This window comes from Furipterus horrens, unplaced genomic scaffold (assembly GCF_987537825.1).
Source record: "Furipterus horrens unplaced genomic scaffold, mFurHor1.1.pri manual_scaffold_21, whole genome shotgun sequence".
Lineage (NCBI taxonomy): Eukaryota > Metazoa > Chordata > Mammalia > Chiroptera > Furipteridae > Furipterus > Furipterus horrens.
The window spans coordinates 295,017-315,436 of NW_028327191.1; the positions used below are offsets into that span (position 1 = coordinate 295,017).

Here is a 20,420-nt window from a genome sequence, read left to right on the forward strand (position 1 = left end):
GTGGGGGGCAGGGCCCCCAGCACTCACATGTCTGGTTGTCGACCCCAAAGCTAGGTCCCTCCAGCTGCTGCCCCAGAAGTGGCCCAGGGGTGACGCCTCACTGGAGGGGCTGCAGCTGCTGCTCTGAGCATCTCCCTTCTGGGGCTCGCACGGGACACCCCCATCTGAAGCCCTGGGGAGGGAGCAGGGCCCTGGGGCCTCCCTGCCCCGTGCTGAGCAGAGTCTCTGCTCTGACATCTTGGGGGTCAAGGTCAGAACAAGTGCTGGGGGTAGCTCACAGGCTCCCCCGTGGCTCCTGGCAGGTCTCAACTGAAGCTAAAGAGGCAGAGGAGCTTTGGTGTGAGAGCCCAAGACCGCCCAGCAGGGCCCACACACATGTCTGCTCCTGAGACTGCAGCCCCACGGTGGGTCTGGATTAGTCAGGCCTCCAAGCCAGCCACCGGGCCAACGGCCACCGAACCCCACCAGGACCACCGAGGGCCTCTGAGCACAAAAGCCCAGTGACCCCTCTGCCCCACTGAGCCCCTGCCAAGCCCTGGTAGCCTGCCGCCACAGTCCCAGGCCACACCCCTCCTCTGTCCAGCCTTCCCTAGGCCAGGCCTCCTCTCCCCCCACCCCTGTGCACCCTGCAGGCTGCCCCTCCCCCAGGCCCCTCCCTTGCTCCCTGGTGCTGCTGGGTAGGCATGGGTGAAAGTCAGGTCGGGTCAGGTCCGACCCAGGGCTGCCCCATGGAGAGGGGCCTCGGTCTGGATGAGCTGTCAGATCAGCTGGACCTGCTGCCCATTCTGCTTGGGTCCTGGGAGTCCTGGGAGAGGTGCAGAGCACTCCCCTGCCCCACCTCTGAAGCTGGGAGTGGGGGTTGGGGGCCACCTTGCAGGCTGCTGCAGCAGAGGGGGCCCAGGCTCATAGCGGGACAAACTCAGGGACTCACTGCAGACATCTTTGGATGTGCAGTGGGGACGGGGTACCCAGAGGTCTGCTTCTGAAGGTTCCGCATGGCGACCAGACTGCACTGCCCACCTTGGGGGGGGGATGACACAGCTTTACTTGGCCCCGTTCATGACCACTTGCCTGCCCCCTGGCAGTCATCTCTGCCCAGACTGGTCCTAGCCAGTCTTCCTGTCCCCAGGCCCCAGCTGGGGCACCCTGCCCCCAGGGACACCACGTTCCTTGAATGACGGGAAGCACAAGCTGCAGACACACGGGCGTGTGTGAGGCCGGGTCTGGGGGCCACGCCCACATGGCCTCACTGCCCTTGTCCTCAGACCCCGCCTCCTGCCCTGCTGGGGCTCAGGGCTCTCTTGCCTGACAAGACAGTGGAGCCCAGGTTTTGGGAGATGCCCCCAGTTCCTGGGCAGCAGGGGGCCCGGTGTGCCTGCTGGAGGCTGGCACAGGGCCCAGCCACTTCAGGACACTGCAGCCTTGCACATGTACCCAAGTCCCTTGGGGGACACCAAGAGGGTCCAATTGGTCCCCGTGGGGCGACCCCTGAACCGGAGCCCCAAGCATAGCATGGTTGCCCAGCACCCGTGCCTGCGAGTGGCCAGCAGTGCCTGTCACCGTCCTGTGCCTATGTGCCTGAAGGGTTGGCCCATCCTGCGGTAGGTCTTAATCTCTGCCAGGCTGATGAGGGGTGGGAGCTGAGGCCTCAGGCTCTGACTGCCCACCCAGGTCCTTCAGAGGGCGGAATATAGGCTCTCCATGGCTTTCCTGCTGGGAGAGGGACCTGGCTCAAGAAGCCATTGTCCCCACACAATGGGCCCTTGGGGACCTGTGGGGGCAGCGGCCCCAGACTGGTGGGGTCTGGCCCTGACCCTCATCACAGCCTTGACCCTGATCTAGCGCCAACGCTGTCCACAGCGTCCTCTCACGGCCACCCCAGCCATTGGGTGCTGCTCCGGTGTGCTTGGCTGGAGTCCAGGACGCCACAACCAGGCTGAGGGCTGAGTGGGAAACTGCCTGGCTGGCTAGCGGCAGTGCCAGACAGCGTGGGGACTTGCTTCCTAGGCGGCGAGGGGCCCTTCCCTGGCCGCACTAAGTAACCACTTCCCCTGTTCAAGGTCTCGGTGAGTCAGGCATTGTCTGCCAGGTGCCCGCCTTGGTGGGGCCTGGGAACATGACCGTCTGGCATGTCGCAGGGGGGTGGCCCCGATGGCCCCTTCTCCCTAATACCCCAGGCCTCAGCAGCAAGGTGGAGCCGAGCTGGCAGCTGGGGGGACGCCCTTCGGGTCAGCAAAGGCCAGACTTGGACAAGGCCTGGCTGCAGGCCCTGTAGGTCCCAGCCCAGGGAGGGGGGCACTGGGGCCCAGGTGGGGGCAGGATCAGCACATATGCACGAGCCGTCACCTATGCACACTCATGGGGACACGTGCCCGTCCTCTGGGTGACAGGGAAGCGGTGAGCCATCATGGCTTGTTTCCCATCCCCCGCAAAGTCCTTTCCCAGATCGGTGCCTCCAGCCCCACAGAGGACTCTAAAAAGTACACGTTCCCTTTCCCTGGCTCCTGGGGTTCTTCATGGCAGAGCCCACGGCACCGCACCTGCTCTGAGGTCAGCCTGGGGACATGGTGGGAGGATCCCTGCAGGTGGATTGGGGGAGCAGAGGTAGGCCGGAAGCCGGTCAGTGTCTGAGCAGTGGGCCCTGGGGCTGTGTCAGGGGCTGGGGGGCAGTGGGTACTCGGCAGCAGATGAGGAGTCTAGAATGACTAGAGGGTGCACAGGGTGCAAATCTGGAGCTCGACAGCCACGGCGATTTTCCAGGCCACGCACGGGGCCCTGGGCAGGGCTGCTCTCCACAGGTTCTCCAAACCGCAGTCACTGGCCCTGGGTCTCTGAATGTTGGGGAGGGGCATGGTGGTCACATGGTCCAGGACACAGGGCCCAAAGGAGCACCCATGATCGGGGGTGCACAGCCAGCCAAGCACCCCTTCCCAGTCCTGTAGGCTTCCCAAGTGTGGGAGGCACTCAGCCCCAGACAGCAGGTGGAGCTGCAGGATGACCAGGTGGGCTGAGGGGACAAGGAGCCTCCTGCAGGTGTATGTGTGTGTGCACACGTGAATGCATGTAGTGTCATGATGTGAAGAAACCCCCCCCCGACACATAGGTAGTTCCTTTGCCATGTACATCTGCCCCCCCCCGCCCCCCACCCAGGGAGGGTCCTGCATGTTCAGACCGAGGTGAACCTTCAGGGCCTCAGTCCCCTCCCCAACTTCAGTTCAGTCCTTACGGAGGGTGTCCCCAGGTGCACTGGGCGAGTGTGCCATGAGTGAGGGTAGGGACATCCCTTCAGAGGCCCCTGGGTGGGAGGGGTAGGCCAGAAGACTTCCTGGAGAAGGAGGGGGTCCATATTGGCTCCCAAAGGAGAAGCTGGTCAGGATGCATCGGGACACAGAAGAGGCGAGTGGGCTGCTGACCTGGGGCCCGGTGACGGGCCATGTGAGGCAGTTGAGGCAGAGTGGAGCCAGCCATGAGGCCCAGCACTGGGTGGAGGGGAGCATGGCAGACAGGCCAGGCGCAGTGTGCCCATCCAAGGTTCAGGCTGCATTCACCTGCCCAGGCCTCAGACAGGGCATGGCTTCCGGGCAGTGGGGTGCTCACAGCTCATTGTGGAGGGGCAGGAAGGCCATTGGTGGGGGCCCCCTGGCTCCCTGGAGGGCATGACCCCAAGCCACTGAACAGCAGTCTGGACAGCCTGGCTGAGGCCTCCTGACCCACATGGGCAGCCCTTCTGCTCCCCAGCACGCTGCCTTGCCCGAGGCTACAAGCCACCAGCCCACGGAGAGCCTCCACCTTCAGTGAGACTGCTCCCCGCGACCTGCATCACCAGCATCACCAGCATCCCACCCAACCCCTGGGACACTGGCAGTGACCACCTATGCCCTCTCCCTGCCAGGGCTGGCCTCCAGTGCCACCTTTGCCACAGCCACTGCCACCAGCACGGCAGAGCTAAGTGGGCAGGACAGGCCTGAGAAGCAGCTGGTGTCAGCGTGATGCCACCCCATCCTGGTGGGGGCCTTGCCCACAGCCTGGGCACACTCTCTAGCCAGCGGCTGTCCACCTGCACTCCTGGACTCTGCCCTTCTGCAAATACATGGCTTCTCCCCAACTCCAGCCTGCGTCTGGGGTGCTCCCTCTGCTGGGTTTGCCCTCTTTCCCCTCCTCCCCTGAGAAATGCAACACAGGTGTCACTTTCTCCAAGAAGCCTTCGTTGCCCACCAATTCTCTGTAGCTGGGTCCGAGCCTCTCCTGCAGCCTGTGAGTGTCCCTCTGTCCTAACTTTGCCCACCCTGTATCATCTCTGTCCTGGGAAGGGAGGGCTCCCACCAGGCCAGGAGCTTGTTGAGGGCAGGGCCTGCTGGCTGGTGAACCCAGGGCCAGACATGCCGGCAGAGCACTGGGCTGGACAGAAGGAAATAGGAGGCTGCTGTGGGCCTCATCTCCTGGGTCCTCCCCAGACCCCCGCCCTGCCTGGGGCCTGCCAGGACCAGAAGTGGGCCTGGGCCACCTCACCCTACCCAGGAAGAGAGCCTGCCTCAGTTCCCCCAAACCTGTAGGTCTTGTCCCTGTCAGCCTCCCACCCCCTGTGGCTTTCTAAGCCATGGGTAGCCGGGTGCTGGACCCCTCCCAGAAGATGCTGGGACTCCACCCCCAATACATGCTTGCCACTTTCCCTGGTTAGAGACCTGCCTCTGCCCGCAAAGCCTCCAGGCGAGGGTGCACCTGGGCCCTGAGCCAGCGCAGGCTGCTGACCTCAGCTGCGTGGCTCAGGTGTGGGCGGGGACCCCACTGCTCCCTTGCAGCTGGCGCTCGGTCGAGGTTCCCCGCTGTGCCAGGGGCCTCAGGGGGCGCAGTCCCCACGGCGGAGTCCCGAGGAAACGGCCCTGAGCGGCCTCCCAGGAAGCTCACCAGGACCCTGCCCCCGACCCTCTCCCGCCCCCGCAGGCGTGAGGACCGGCTGCCCACCCCAGCAGGGCGGCCTTCCGGACTGTCGTTTTCCCCAAACCAGGCGAAGGAGGCGCAGCGAGGGGCCGACGTGTCCCAGCTGACGCTCTTTGGAGCAGATACTGAACAACCTGCCTCTCCGACGGGGCCCGCGTTCGGAGCGCACGGGCTGGGCGGGCGGCCCGGGGTCCCACTCCCGAGCGGCCTGGCCTGTGTGCGCGCCCTGCCGGCTGGGGGCGGGCCGGGGTGGGGCCGCTCCCGGTGAGCTCCCGGATTGGTGCCCTGTGGGCCGGGTCCGCGCCCGCCTCGCGGTCCAGCCGCGGGTCCCGGGCCGAGGGAGCCCACGGAGGCCGGGCGTAGCGGAGCCTGGTCTTATCAGCGCAGGCAGCTGGCGGCCGGTCCGTGCGCGAGCACCCCGGCCCAATTCAATGGCCATTGTCCGCCGGCCTCTTTGTTCAGGAGGCGGCCACTTCCTGCGGGCCCGGCTGGGACGGGCGGGCGGAAACGCTCCGAGCCCAAGCCACCGGGGCCTGGGGTCAGAGGTGACGGCCACCCCCCGCCCCCGGGGCGTCCTGGGCTTGGGGCTCAGCCCACTCCTCTGGTCGGGTGTCAGTCCGCCATCTGGAGTGGCCCCTCCTGGGGAATCCGTGTTGGAGACCCTGTAGAGCAGCACACCCCCACCCCACCCCAGTCCGCCCTCTACCCCTGATCCCTGGCCGGGCGTGACCGGCTCCAAGAGGCTGACAACGGTGTCAGGCAGGATTCAAGTTCCGGGGATGGAAAACCAACTCCCACTATTTCCCCACCGCCCGAGGAGAAGCCCACCGGGGACTCCAGGCTGGGGTGCTGGGCTGTGGCATGGGCAGGGGTGCAGGCTTAGGGCCCAGGAGCTCACCTCCTGGGGCCAGTCTCCTGTCCAGCCTTCCCTGGGCTGGGCCCTGCCTTGCAGTGCTGCCCACCACAGACAGGGTCTCCGTGGGGCCCTCGCCAAGCTTCCCTGTCCCTCGTGTCCTCTGCCCCTGGGTCAGCTCAGCCACAGCACTCTTCATGGTGGGGCCTCGGGCACGTGCTCACCCACAGCTGCGAGTGAGTAGGGGGATGGGGCTCACCAAGTGGGGACTAGACGTAGAAGAGGAGTCAGGGAGGGATCCCCGGCCCCTCGCAGGATACCTGCCCTGGGAAAGCTGGGGAGGAAGGGGGCTGCCAAGCTCCATGGCTCCATCCTGGGCCAGGGGCAGCTGGGGTGCTGAGGCCTCGGTGCTGATGCCACGTGGATCCAGAGGGCAGCAGCCGGCCGCTGTCACGTGGGCTCTGGCAGCAGGGTGTCTAAGCAGAGCCTCCTCATGTGGCCACAGGGCCCAGCCTCACACTGGCGTCAGTGATGCCCCAGGAGAGGGGCCATGCGCACCCCAGGGCAGGTGCACAATGTCTCCATGCTATGTCCCCAAAAGGGGAAGGGCGGGTGTGGGAGGAAGGTGTAGCAGGGGTGAGACCCCAGAGCTGCAGGGGAGGGGTGTTTTGGCCACGGTGGGGGTGACAGAAGTCTCAGGAGCAGGCAGGAGGGTGGTCAGCTGGGGCCTTGTCCAGGCAAGACCAAGGGCAAGTGGCTGAAGGGAGGGGCAGTGTGCTGGGGGGGGGGGTGGCAGCTACTCATGGGTCATGTGAGCCCCCACCCCTGGCGATCGACTTCAGATGTGACGCAGGGAGACTGGCTGACAACAGCCTGCTTGCCCTGCAGGTCTGAGGGGATCTCAGGAGCATGCTAGGGAGAGAGAGATGAAGGAAGAGCCAGCAGGTAGACAGACGGAGAAGGTCAGCATCCTTCACAAGTTTCCATGAAGAAGAACTCAGTGTCAGCCTGTGGTTTTCTCTCCCACACCCCACGGTGGGGATCAGGGGGCACACGTCTCTTCCCAGAAGGAAAAGACCCCAAGGGGTGCCCTCAGGATTCTCCTGCTGCCACCACGGCAAGTCCCCACCCCCTGAGCAGATTAGATGTCCCCAGGGCTCTGGTCTGACCACCTGGGCCATTCAGGACCACATGCCACCTGGCACCTTCTGACTTGATTCCCTGCATGGCGGCCCTCATAGGCGGCACCTCTCAGGCTCCCCACACCTAGGGAAGCCCCCAAGACACCCCCCCCCCCAAAGTGAAGGAGGCCCAGGCAGTGTGTCTACTCCCCCTGCGGCTGCTCCCTTCTGCCTGGCGCCCGAGGCCTGCCCTCAGCACCGCGCCTGGGTGCCCCCCACGGCGTGCCTTCCCTGACCTCTTGGGAGCAGAAACCCACAGACCACTCTTATCCTAGACCCACGGCCCCTGGAGAAGCTCTCCTCAGGCCCCTCCTGCACCCCTGCCCTCTTCCCCACCCCCAGCTCCCGGCTTCCAGCCCCATGGCTGTTGCTTTGCTGCCGGTGCAGCCCGGGCCCTCGCGGGCTTCCGAGGGGCTGAGGCTGAGCTGAAGTCCGGGAGGGACGCAGGGGCGCAGCGCAGTGTGGCTCGGCCCTGGCAGGCTTGGCCAGGAGCCCCTCTCTGTGGGAGGTCTCCGTGTGAATCACTCCTCAGCACAGGCACAAATGCAGGAAATCGCCATTCTATTAAACTCTATTTTCTCCCACTGAGGGGAAAGTCTGTCACACGAAGGTCATTGTTCCCGGGCTCCCGCTTTCCGGGTGGGCTTGGTCTGTGGTGAGGCTTGTGCGTTCCTGGGGCTCCCGGCTGAGCTGTTTCCCTTCGAGACCCAGGGGCGCCGAGAGGTTGGGAACACGAGGCCTCAGTCGCTGGAGCCACCAGCCACAGGGCTACGGGGCAGTCACGCCCCCAGGCTGTGCACGTCCCAGGGGGCCTGGGTCTGCTCTGTGTTGGGGCCCCAGTGAGGTCACAGCCGAGGCTCAGTATGCCACTCACAGCCCTCTGACTCATGCTGGGCCTCGGGGGTCTGGCCCACAACCCACTCCCAGGGCGTGTCACCCCAATCCACTCTGCACCCCCTTCCAGACCTGGTCAGGGAGCTGCTGCCCCAGCACAGCTTGGCTCTGGCCTGCATGGGTCCATCTGTCCTGGGGGGATCCTGCCACGCTTGGGGGACAGGGTTGGGCTGGGCAGGAAGTCCAGCCTACGCAGGGTCCCGGCGGCGATGGATGGGGCAGGCAGCCCTCAGCAGCACCGTGTGAGAATGCTTACTTAAAGCAAAGCTTGGGTACTCATTTTAATAAACAAGAAGATAGATTTTAAAATAGTAACATCACAAAGGACAAAGAGGGACACCAATACTTTTGACATGAATAGCAGATAAAAATGTAACATATAGGCGACTAAAAACATAGCCTCAGAAGACACAAAGCAGCAGATGACAGCCAGCCCAGCCGCTGCGGTGGAAACGCTCCAGCTCCGCTCTCGGACACCAAGGGCGCCCACGTTCACAAGCAACGTGGACAGGCTGGATGATGCCACAAACAGAAAGATGCACATTCTTTTCTAGTCCGAATGGGACATTCTCCAGGTCTACATGTAGTAGGTCCCAAAAGAGGTCTCATACTGGCTCGAGATGCGAAGCAGCCACGCGGGCGGTAAACAGACAACGCAGGAGCAATGCCTACACGGTGCTGGAGGAAAGTGATTTCCAACCAAGAATTTCATACGAAGCCCAGCCAGCGTTCACACACGAGGGTGGAGCAAAGATGTGCTGGGTAGGCAAGGAGTTATAGTGTATCTCCCATGCACTCTGTCTCCAAAAGCTTCTGCAGGATGTGCTCCCCCGAAATAAGAGTGTAAACCAAGGAAGAGAGAGCTGGCATGTGGACTCCCAGCGTCTAACACAGGAGCCAGGGGAAGGGAGATGTCTGCAGGGTACCTGTGCCTGTGTGTGTCAGCCACCCAGATTAGACAGCGTGACACCAGAGATGGCACCGCTGAGGGGTGTCTCCCGCTCCTGACCTACGCCGGAGGACGGAAAGAGGGCCCTGGTGGGTTTAGAAGCAGAAATGCAGAGCCCTGCCAGATGCCCAGACTGTGCGGGGTTTGGACGTCCCTAGCGTTTGTGCCCCTGCCCACTGATGGCACCAGAACGGGTCCTAGAAATTCTCAGAGAGGCTGAAGCCAGACCTCGACCTGGGGCTGTCTCAGCCTCTCTTCTCCTGGGGTCTTCAGCCGAGCAGTTTGTCAAAACAAAAGAGAATAAATAAAATCTAAAATCTTAAAAAAAAAAAAAAAATAGCAAGCCCTGGTTGGTGTGGCTCAGTGGACTGAGCACTGGCCCCTGGACTGAAAGGTCACCGTTTTAGTTCCCAGTCAGGGCACAGGCCTGGGTTGCTGCCCGGGTCCCCAGATGGGGGCGCGTGAGAGGCAGCTGCACACGGATGTTTCTCTCCCTCTTTCTCCCTCCCTTCCCCGCTCTAAAAATAAATAAAATCTTAAAAAAATAAAAGGAGAATGTAGTTCAGGGGTACACACTGAATGTGAAAAAGTTAGATCCAGGGAGTTGTTCTCAGTGTCTGGGCGCCAGAAATGTGCTGTTTCCTAACCTGGCTCCTGCGTGTCTGCTTTGCTGCCAGTCTTCAAACGGCACACCATAGAAACACACCTTGTGTCTTCGGCACGGAGGACAGACACACTTCATATTTGAGTGTCTGAGAGTCAGTGGCAGCAGGACCTGATGGGAGATGGGGCAGGGTCACCGCAGCAGCCAAAGGACGCAGGACGCAGGGCAGCCCCCTTGGGGTCTCCTGGGGACTTGATCACTGACCCCGGGGCACCAGAAAAGGTCTCTCCGCAAACTGGGGGAAACCCTGGCCCCTAAGCTCCCACCTGTGAAAACCCATGACCGTTATTCATGTCCAGGGCCTGGGTCAGGCACAGGGGACACAAAGCCTGCCCTGAGCCTGCACCACGGAGGGGACCCCCCAAACCCAGGCTGGTCCCATGAGGAGGAGGCGAGGTGGACGCAGAGTGGATGTGGGAGAGGTGTCCCCACCTCAGCCTCCCAGTCCTGGAGGGCTCAGCCTCTCTGCACCCCCCCACCCCCCACAGCCTTGTGCCTCCCTCCCGTGTATGCACCTCGGACCTCAGCCACATGGGGACTGGGTGAGTGTGCACTTTGCAGCACATTAGGAAGTACGTATGTTCTTCTCCCGTTTCCTTCCATGTGGGCTTTTTTAAACCATTGCCTTTTTATCTCCTCTCCTGTGATGGCTCATTTTGTACCAGCTAGGCCGGGCCAAGGCGCCCCGATATTTGGAGGGACACTGTTCTGGGAGTATCTGGGGGCATCTGGATGAGGTCAGCATGTGGACTGTAAGCTGAGCAGCGGCCTCCTCCTTCGGCAGGGCCAGGACAGACAAGAGCCGAGGAAGGGAGTCTACTCTGTGCCTGACTGTCCAGCGGGGACTCGGGTCTCCCGCCCTGGGTCTGCCTTGGCCTCCAGCTCACCCAGTGCAGACATGGGGCCTCCAGCCTCCGTGGCTGTGAGAGCTGGAGCCGGAACCAGCACGGGCACTGAGACAGAAGAGGAAGCCTGAAGGCTGACCCCTGGCCCCCTGCAGGTCTGGGGTCCTCCTGAGGACCTGAGCTTGGAGCAGGAGGCAGGGTAGGTAAACACAGGCCAGAGGCACCAAAGGGCCCCAATGCTGAAGCATGAAGCCCCATGCAGGGGCTGGTGTGATGGTTTCCTCCACCTCTGGGTCTGTCATGTCAGAAACCCCCTGACCAGTATCCTCGCCTCTCTAGACTACCTGTCACCCCATCGGAGAGAAGGCTGAGCCCTGGAGGAAGCCAATGCCCCCTGTCCACCTGCCCAGGCCACTGCGCACTGTCCTAGGGCAACCTCCAGTCTGCTGCTACCAGGAAGTCCTGTTCGCCTGGCTACCTTGCTCTCAGGCCCTTCTCCACGGGGACCCCTGTGCAGCCGCCTCCCCTCCCACCTCATCCTCACCCGTTAGCAGAAGAGGGAGGTGGCAGCCACGGGAGCCCCCTGGGTGTCCTGCTGGCACCTGCCCCCTCAGTGGGGTGTTCTTCCAGCGCATCTAGGGCCCTAACCCGCCCAGACCCTTCTGACACGGACCCACAGCCTGACCCCAGAACCCTGGGCAAGGACGTGACTGGGTGAAGGACCCGAGCAGGGGACGGTGTGAGGGCTGAGCTGGGTCTCTCGGCGGCTCGGCAGGTTCTCCCCAGTGCCCACAGTGACAGCCCCAGCAGGGGTTTTTCAGAGGCCCTGTGGTCCCCTCTGACCCCAGTCCTAGTTCCAAGCCGCTGGGGCACACTAGGTACTCCAGGGTAACAGCCAGACTCCCGCCCCACTCGAGAAACTTGCCCCACGGCCTTCCCGTGCCCTGGTCTGCAGTGGCCCAGACCAGGCCCTGGGCGTGTCGACAAACAGCCGGTGGCCACCGCCAGCGTTGAGCGCTCCTGAACAGTCTCACTGGTACATTTTTATTTATTTTTTAATTGAACTGAAATTAACAACATTAACCCTTGTGCTGTGTACAGTGGCATTTAGTACATGCACAGTGGTGCGTAGCCATCACCTCTGTGCAGTTCCAGAACATTCTTCCACCCTGAAAGGAAACCCTGTCCTCATTAGCAGCCCCTGCCTGCCCCCCACCCCCGCTGCTGGCAGCTGTTAACCTGCTTTTCTCGTGTATGAACCTGCCTATCCTGGACATTTCACACACACAGATCATGGAACTTGTGACCCTCTATCTGTTTCGCCCACGCCATGGCAGGGGTCAGTGACGCTGTATGGCCAGACCAGTTTGTTTACCATCACGTGTGGACGGACGTGCGGGTCTGGGCTGCCGGGGCCAGTGCGGCCGGTGCAGCCGTCTGCTCGGAGTCCACTTCCCACTCCCAGGGGTCACGCGGTGCGGCGGTGAGCCACGTCCAGCTGCCGGAGGGCCCGCCAGCCCGTGTCCCACAGGAAAGGCTCGCTGCTGGCACATTCCCCGCATTGCTTGCCCCTCAGCCTGCGTCATCACAAACACGAAGAAAGATAGTCTGTGCAGATGCGTCCTGCGTGCCCCCGGTCTTGACTGCTGCTGTGCAGAAACCCTGACCAGTCATCACTTGCACCGCCGAAGGCCCCGGGCGCCTGCAGGAAGAGGCCTGGCCGTTGGGTGGGGGAGCAGCTTCAGGGATGGACTGTCTGGTGGGTGGTCTCTCCAGCCCCCAGGACACCGGGCAAGGCTGGGAGGCGCAACCCTCTATGGAGCCGGGGGAGCGGACAGCCAGTCTCTGGTGACAACCCCCACCAGCTACGCTCCCAGTGCGCCCACCCTGTGAAGTCCCCTCCCTTGATCTGAGGAAGCCCAGGATTCTGTGACTCCCACAATGCACTGGAAATGGCAGTGCTTGACTTCCAAGGCTGGGTCACGAGAAGCCTGGCTGAGCCACTGTGCTGGGGAGCCGGCCGCCACAGAGGCGCTGCTGAGACCGCCATGATGTGGGGGAGCCCAGGGAAGTCCCGCAGCGCCCCAGCTGGCCAGCCCCACTGCCCAGCCATGGAGCTGCGGCACCAGACATAGGTGCAGAAGCTGCACTGGGCGTGCCTCCCACGGAGCCTCCAGATCACAGCAGCCCGGAAACCTGGGAGGGCACCCAGCCCCACCAGGGCCAACACCCATGGGTGGGGAAGGGATAGATGGTGCTCCAAGCCACGGAATTCTGGGGAGCTTTTTCACGTGGCAAGAGTTAACATGGGAGCGAACGTCAAGGCCACGTGGCCAGCCCCACCTGCGATGTCCCTCCAGGGCGACAGTTCAGGGAGCAGGGGATGCTTAGTTTCCCAGCCCAACACATGCATTGCCCCTGGGGAGGCAGTGGCCACATCTGGAGGGGGTCCTTGGGATCCACAGGGACGGAACGATGGGGCTCTTCCACGGCCAGAGAGAGGGGCTCTTGAGGGAGGGAGCAGGGACAGCCGCAGAGGCCGCGAGCTCCGCAGCTCCTCCGACTCGGGTGCGCAGACAGCCGGCCCAGGCCAGGAACCCAGAGCGCAGGGCCTGGCTCTGCCTTCCCCACTCCACTCGTGCTCCTTCCGCCTTGCCTTCTCTCCAGAGCCTTCTCTCTGCAAACCACGAGGCTCCCTGGAGGGGTCCGCCCTCTGCCTCACGCAGTGCACACTGCGGCCCCCGCATGCAAACCCCGACGGACCCTCCCTTCCCCCTGGGGGTGTCCCCGCCCCGGGACGACCCCATCTCGGGACGCAGCCGCTCGGCTCATCCCTGGCAGACCCACATCGCGAAGCCCTGTCTCTCCGCTAAGAGGCCGCCAGTCCCCGAGCATCGGCGATCCGTCCTCGGATCTGTGCCCTCCAGCCTCGCCCGGCCCCACACGCCACGAGCTGCCGGCGCGAGACGCAGCCGTCGCCCCGCCACGGCGCGCGCACAGCCACTGGCAGGCCCTCCCGGCGCGCGGACCGGCCCCGAGCGCACTGCGCATGCCCAGAATGGCGTCACGTGCCCGCCCGCTGCAGGCCGGCGCGAGCCCCGCTGAGTCCGCCGCCGCCCGGGCTGCCCCGCGCGCCGCCATGGAGCGCATCGAGGGGGCGGCCGTGGCCCGCTGCGATGCCTCGCCCTACATGCAGCCTCTCACGCTGCACTACCGACAGGTGAGCCCGCCCGCAGCGCAGAGCCCCGCCCCCCGCCCGCAGCGCAGAGCCCCGCCCGCAGCGCAGAGCCCCGCCCACAGCGCAGAGCCCCGCCCGCAGCGCAGAGCCCCGCCCCCCGCCTGAGGCCCGGAGCCCCGCCCGCAGCGCAGAGCCCCGCCCACAGCGCAGAGCCCCGCCCCTGGGCTCTCGGGGAGGGTCGGAGTTCCCGAGCCCGCGAGGGTGCCCGGGTGAAGTCAGGGCCCCGCAGGGACACCTCGGGACCGCTCATCCCTCCAAGGAGGCTTAGCCGGGCACCGGCCCTTCTTGCGGTGGGTCTTACTGGGCTGCTTCTGGATCAGGGAAGGCTTCCTGGAGGTGATGGCCTCCACTCTGCGGAGAGGAGGCAGGAGAGGAGGCAGGTGGGCGTCCTCCCCAGCGCCCCGCCTCGGAGTCTCCACCTGTCTGACCAGGAGAGCAGGGCTCGGTGCCTCCCTCTGACTGGGCACCTGGTAGGTTCCCAAGAAACACCTGTGCGTTAAACGAGCGGCCGCTGCCCCCCTCTCCCCTTGTGCAGCCGCTGACCTCCTCCTGCACGCTTCACCACCAGCCCGGCCGGTTCGGGTCCCCGCCCTTCCCCGGGCGGCGGCCTCCTGCCCCCTCAGACGGCACAGGTGGTGGTGCTCGCTGCCTCTGCGCCTGCAGCACCCGTCCCTCCCGTGCTCTCCAGGGGCTTCCTCTCACTGGCCCTGTGAAGTCCCCTGGGGTCCAGTCTGAGAGAGGCCCCTGCACCCCTTCACTGGGGCCCTGTGGACCTACATTGGAGCAAGCAGGTCCCTGGCCTCCGATGACTGGCCCTGGGGCAGGACGCGCGCTTGCCACTCACGCCTCCGAGGGGCTGGGGCTCTGGGGGGCCGCAGGTGGGCACAGGGCGGCCTGGGCACACACCTGCTGGGCCGTGGCTGCAGCCCTGTCCCCATCTCCTGTGAAGGGCAGCAGCCTTGGCGGGCACCTGCCGACACGCTCCCGCTGATGGTGCTGGTGGCCAGAGCTGACCCGCGAGGTGGCCAGCAGTCTGTGCTGGGTGCAGGCGGGGGCCAGGGGCTTGGGCGGGGCAGGCCATGCACCCAGGGCCTCGGATACAGCCTTTGGTTGTTAGCTATGCTGGTCAGGGGAGACCGGGCGGACAGGCAGATGGACCAGAGTCAGGTCGCCCTTGTGGCTCTGAGGGGGAGAGGACTGTGTCCGCCCCCGTCCCATTCCTCCCCCTCCCTCCCAGGCCCCCAGCAAGACAAGCCATGCCTGGGGCCCTGTGGAAGGGGCCTCTGAGACCTTGCCCTGCTGGCCTGACTGTATGACAAACACTTTGAGCTTGTGCTGAGGGGTCCCTGAAGCCTGCACAGGTGACACGTACGAGGCGGTGGGGACAGCTGGCATTTGGCACACTGGGCAGGCCTTCCTTGTAGCCTGTCCTGGGTGGTTGACTGGCCCCAGGTGGCCGGATGGCAGGCAGGCCTGGGCTTGCTTCTGGGGGCAGAGCCTGAGAACAGCGTCACCGCAGCCGAGCCTGCATACCGCAGGACATCGGCCCTCCCTGCCCTGTGGAAAACAAGGCTGCCACTGCCCTTCCAGGACACCTCTGCCTCCAGGCCAAGCTCAGACCAATTTTCCCAGCTCTGCTGAGACCAGGATGTGGGCCTCTGCCGATGAGGTCCCCCTGCCTGGAATGCCCTGTCCTCACTACTGTGGGGCCTGGTATGGTGTCACCTCCCCCAGGAATCCCTCACGGAGGCTGTCCTGCATCTTCTGTGTCTCTGGTACTCAGGCCCATGTCCATTTCGTGGCCTAGACAGACCCCGAGGGTGGGGCCAGCAGGTCACCAGGGCCTCTCTCTGGCTGACCAGTGCCAGAGGGGCTGGCGATGGGCAATCAAGGGCAGGGCCCCAGGGCCCAGGGTCCAGCCCCATCCACAGAGACCTGGGAAGGTGGTGGCACTGGGTGGAACGGCCCGTTTCAGCGAATGGCATCCAGCTGAGAGGGTTCTGGGCACCTCCTACCCGCTGCCTGCTGGACCCCCGTGAGCATCTGCTGTGCCTTGCCCCACGGGCTCAGCCAGGCCCCTGCCCCATGCTGTCTCCTGTGTACACTGAGTGCTGCCCAGAGCCCTGGGAGTGGGGTGAGGGGCGGGGCAGCAGGACACAGGATGCGTGGGCCACAGCTCGGGAGGGGCTGTCCCACCGTCCAGTCACCATCGTTGAATCCCCATGTCCTGCATATGACCCTGCACCCACTTGGAATCACGTACCCCAGCCACTGTCAGGATGCCGGCTGCCCGTCCTGCCCTCGCACCACCCTTTGTCCAGTGGCCTGAGGGACCTTCGGCAGTGGGAACCCCGTCTTTGCTCTGCCCACTTGGGGCCTCCCGCCCTGCCCCTGCGCCACGGTCCTGCCCACACTTGGAGACAGCACACCTCTCTCTGCAGTTCCTTGTGCTGAACCCTGTGCTGGGCATGCTCACGCAGTACCTGGGATGCCTTTCCTTCCTTGCCCTGTTTTTCTGTCTCGCCCTGCAGAACATCGGGGGTCCTTGACCTCCCTGCCCAACTCAGCTGCTCCCCTCCCCAACCTGCAGGAGCTCCCGGCTCCCATGGGCCCGGGCTGTGAGTGGGCCTCTGTGGGCGGAGCTGGCCCTGCGGTTCTGTGGCTTCTGCAGCTCCCCAGAGTACCTGCACCCACCCTGACTGCCACCTGCCTTTTCCAGAATGGCATCCAGAAGTCGTGGGACTTCATGAAGACACATGACAGGTGAGGGCCCAGTCTAGGCCCCTCCGATGCCCACGGGGACCCCAGGAACCAGGGGCATGGAGCCCACCCTGCCTCTGCCTTTGTGCCCCCTCACCATGAACATCCCCACTCTCCCTTTCCCTTCCCTGAGGGTCACCCCAAGGCCTGGGCCTGAGCTGGGTCCTGGGCTGAACCTGAGAGGCTGTCGGGGAGCCCTGGCCCTGAGCACTGGGGCACAGGCCAGACGTCAATATGGCTCCAGGGGTGTGTCCGGCAGGCAGCTGGTCAGTAGGGACCACATGTCATGTCAGTCACCCAGCCCCCAGCCTCCCAACATGTCTTCCCCACCCGGCTGCCCCGTCCTGCCAGCTGGTCCTAGCCTGACTGCGACCCTGGCATGCTCTGGCCCCATCAGAGCCAGGGGCCCAGCTTTCCCAGGCTGCTTGGGGTGGGGAGGTGGGCTGGGCTTGCTGGGGACAGGGTCCCGGGGGGCGAGGCGGGGGTCTGCGCCTGTGCTGAGCTGCGCGCACCCCACCCTGCAGTGTGACTGTGCTGCTGTTCAACTCTTCGCAGAGGAGCCTGGTATTGGTGAAGCAGTTCCGGCCAGGTGAGGCGCCAGAGTGGGCTGCGGGCAGGGGAGGTCTGTAGGGTTGCTTCCAGGTCCCAGGGAGGAGCTCCGAGCGCCAGGGGAAACTGAGGCCTGGTGAGGGGGTTTGGCCTGCAGGGAGGTGGCTTTCATGTGGCTGTGACCGTGGTCTGACCTCCCCCCAACCAGCTGTGTACGTGGGCGAAGTGGAGCGACACTTCCCAGGGTCCCTGGCGGCTGTGGGCCAGGACAGGCCACGGGTGTTGCTGGCAGCGCTGCCCGGCTTGGCAGGGGTGACGTACGAGCTGTGTGCCGGCCTCGTGGACCAGACCGGGCTGTCCCTGGAAGAGGTGGCCTGCAAGGAGGTCTGGGAAGAGTGTGGCTACCGCCTGGCCCCGTCGGACTTGCGCAGAGTCGCCACCTACAAGTGAGTGGGGACGGGCCTGCGAGGCTGGGGCGGGGGGGGGGCACCTGCAGTCAGCGCTGCCGGAGGGGTGGGGGGGACCGGCCGTCCCCAGGGGTGTGCCGGCAGGGCAGTGCCTCCTGTTTTCATTGGAGGGTTGGGGGAGGTTGGCTGGAACGTGGCCAGATCGCAACCCAGGCCAGAACTGGGTCTCAGAGCTGGTTTGGGGCATGGCCCCCCTGCGGCGCCCCTGCGGCCCCCAGCCTGGTGCGGCTGGCTCCGTGGCAGCTGCTGCAGACAGATGCCTCCACTTCCTGTGGCTTAAGCACCGGGCATTGGGGGTGGGGGTGAGTCACGGATCTGCCCTGACAGCAGCTCAGGGGTGAAGAAAAGGCTTTGTCCTGGGCCCAAGGGGCCCCAGCACCCCTGGGGAGGGGGAGATGTGGCCTGGACCCTGCACCACAGCCCAGGTGTCCCCCCCTGCACACTCCCCAGGGGGCCCACCACTGGGTCCATCTATCCGGGACAGGATGTTGGGATGAAGCCCCACCACCACCACCCTGGGGACACCGGGATGGGTGCTGACTCCAAAGGAGTCCGGCAGGAGGAGGCCCTCAGCGTCTGCATACCCTGGACACAGGGTCAGTCCCCAGAGGGCAGGGCCTGTACCTCCTTTCAGTCCAGCATAGGGGCCATGCAGTGTTGGGCTGGGGCCCCCAAGGCCTCATAGGGGTATCCCCCAGCCTATGGTTGTGGGGTTAAGGTTGCCTTCCAGTCCCTGAAAACGGGGAGCCACAGGGTCCTCCATGTTAAACGTGCCAAAGGCGAGGACACCTTGGTGTCAGGGGCTCAGCATTCTGCATGGGTCCTCAGGCAGCTACTTGTCCCCGTAGCCTGCTGGGCATGGAGAGACTCCAAAGGGCCTGCCATGGAGTAAGGGTTGGGCTGGGGGGGGGGGGGCAAGGGGAAGGCAGGTGGGAGGTGCCCAGGAAGGGTTGCCCCCCCAGGAGGTGAGCCTCGTGGGGGTCCCGGCAGAGGGGCTGCGAGGTAGAGGCTCTGGGAAGGTGCACTGGCAGCGCAGCCCCACAGGCAGGGCCTCTGGACTGCAGCCTGATCTGAGGGTGCTGGGGAGCCAAGGAGGGTTGTGGATCGTGAGCACCTGCTTAGACTCGCGTGTCGGCGTCGAGGGGAAGCGGTGGGGAGGCCGGACGGGAGGACAGGGCCGTTGTCCCTGTGGGCCTTGCAAGGGCTGGGCAGAGGGCAGAGCTCACGCTGCCCGTGGCAGGGCCTGTAGCTTCCTCGCCGTTGCCCCAGGGGTGAGCCGGGCCACCCAACGGCTGGCCCCGGGTGACAAGGCCCAAGCCCCCACCTGAGACAGCCCACCACTGAAACGACTGAGGGGGGAGGAGCTGCAGTGCCCGGCCTGGCTGGACCCGTCCGGCCGTGGCCGCCTGCTTCACAAGCAGGAGGAAGCTGGGGCTGGAAACCCCATAGACGGGCTTCCATCAAAGGGCAGGCGGTGCCGCCGGCGGAAACGGCCCACCAGGAAGGGGCTGAGGGAGATAAGGGATGGAGGGCAGAGGAAGCAGCTGGGCGAGGTCAGTCTGCATGGGGGCCCCTCCTGGGGGGGGGCGTGGCAGCCCCTCAGTCATGCTCCCTGCCCTGTGTGTTGGGCGCATCTCCAAGGGCAGCTGCAGCGAATCTGGACTGACCTGGCGTCGCCCTCGTCCTGGATGCCTCCCAGACGCCCCATCGTCCCCTTCTCCCCCTGCAAACCAGGCTTGCGCCTCCTCCCCCGTTCTGGACTACAGACCGGCCCGGCCCCCACCCGTCCTCGCAGCCGGCAGTCACTGTGCTGCCTACTCTTGCCCCCCCCCCCCCAGCCAGTCTGGGCCACTGCCCTCTGCTAGGGTGCTTGTCCCCCTGCATGGCCACCACCCACTGAGAAGGGAACTCTCATGCTCCTCTGCAGCCCAGGACCCATGGCCTTGGTGTGGGGACCTCATGCCACCCCACTCCACCACCTCCAGGAGCCCTTTGCCTGGCTACCTTGGCACCTGCTGTCCCCAGCCTGGTGTCCTACGGGTGACAGTGTGGGGGGCTCCCCAGGCCCAGGTGCTGCAGTGGCTGGGGTGGCCCTGCTTGCAACCAGCCTGGACCCCTGGGTGCAGGTGGGGGTCTGCACACACCTCAGTAGCCTGGGGTGGGTGGGGGACCAGGGGTTACGTCCGCATGGTCCCGGTGTGAACAAAGGGGCCGTGCCCCTGACAGCCTGCCAGAGGCTGCCTCCCACAGCCTCGAGGTTGCCTGGTCAGCAGTCTGGGTCCACCCCTCGGGGTCTGGGCTGCTGGGTCTGCTGTCTACCCTGGGGCTCGCGCAGCTGCGGCTGAGGCTCTGGGTCCTGGCTGGCTGTCAGCCGGGACCATGGTCAGCTCCTCGAGGCCCTGTGGCCCCTGGCCGTGTGGCCCCTCCCAGCTGGCAGCTGGCGCCCTCTTCAAGGCCAGCACTCGCACAGGCGGGGCGTCCTGGAACCCTGCTGGAAGGCGCAGAGTGGCAAGGGCCGGCGGGGCCTGCTCGGTGGCTCGTCAGACGCTATCTCGACCTCCAGGTCCGGTGTGGGACTGACCAGCTCCAGCCAGACCATGTTTTATGCAGACGTGACAGACGCCCAGCGAGGTGGCCCTGGCGGGGGCCTGGCCGAAGAAGGTGAACTCATTGAGGTCGTGCACCTGCCCCTGGGGGACGCCCAGGCCTTCTTGGACAACCCAGATGTCCCCAAGACCCTCGGCGTCATCTTTGGTATCTCCTGGTTCTTCAGCTGTGTGGCCCCTGGCCTGGATCCCCAGTGACATTCCAGAGGGCTGGGCAGAGGCCGCTCATGACCACCCACCCTGCAGACCCAATAAAGGCTCATATGGCTTCAGCCTGTGTCCCCCGGCTCTGAGCTGTGACTGGAGCGGCGGGGAGGCAGGACACAGTGGGCTCTCCAGGGGCCCCTCGGCTGTGCCATAGGCGAGGACAGGCCAAGCTCTCAGGGAGGGCAACTCAGTCGTCCTGCGGACGGGCCCACCGGGCACTTGGCCATGGAGTGAACTAGGGCCTCGGGGATGGAGGCTAAGCCTGCCTC

The 20,420-nt window shown here is 64.9% G+C and overlaps 1 protein-coding gene across 4 annotated transcripts; it reads left to right on the forward strand.

Moving 5' to 3' along the window:
* The first annotated feature begins 13,387 nt into the window (after positions 1 to 13,387).
* Positions 13,388 to 20,216, forward strand: NUDT14 (nudix hydrolase 14). Of its 4 annotated transcripts, none has more exons than XM_090265536.1 (6): positions 13,405 to 13,544; positions 13,883 to 14,032; positions 16,282 to 16,325; positions 16,847 to 16,911; positions 17,080 to 17,317; positions 19,902 to 20,216. In XM_090265536.1, exons 1-6 carry the CDS (start codon positions 13,464 to 13,466, stop codon positions 20,140 to 20,142), a joined length of 819 nt encoding a protein of 272 aa, XP_090121662.1. In that variant the 5' UTR covers positions 13,405 to 13,463; the 3' UTR covers positions 20,143 to 20,216. The 4 variants fall into 4 exon arrangements, with proteins under 4 accessions (XP_090121663.1, XP_090121662.1, XP_090121665.1 ...); XM_090265539.1 differs by having other exon boundaries at positions 19,949 to 20,068; XM_090265537.1 differs by lacking the exon at positions 13,883 to 14,032 and having other exon boundaries at positions 13,388 to 13,544.
* Positions 20,217 to 20,420: the final 204 nt, after the last annotated feature.

Excerpts from the sequence above, each read along its gene's own strand:
- NUDT14 (XM_090265536.1), top strand. The coding sequence starts at position 13,464 with ATGGAGCGCATCGAGGGGGCGGCCGTGGCCCGCTGCGATGCCTCGCCC. Across the intron at positions 13,545-13,882 it reads TCACGCTGCACTACCGACAG|GGAAGGCTTCCTGGAGGTGA; the intron begins GTGAGCCCGCCC and ends CTTCTGGATCAG. Across the intron at positions 14,033-16,281 it reads TCCCTCTGACTGGGCACCTG|AATGGCATCCAGAAGTCGTG; the intron begins GTAGGTTCCCAA and ends TGCCTTTTCCAG.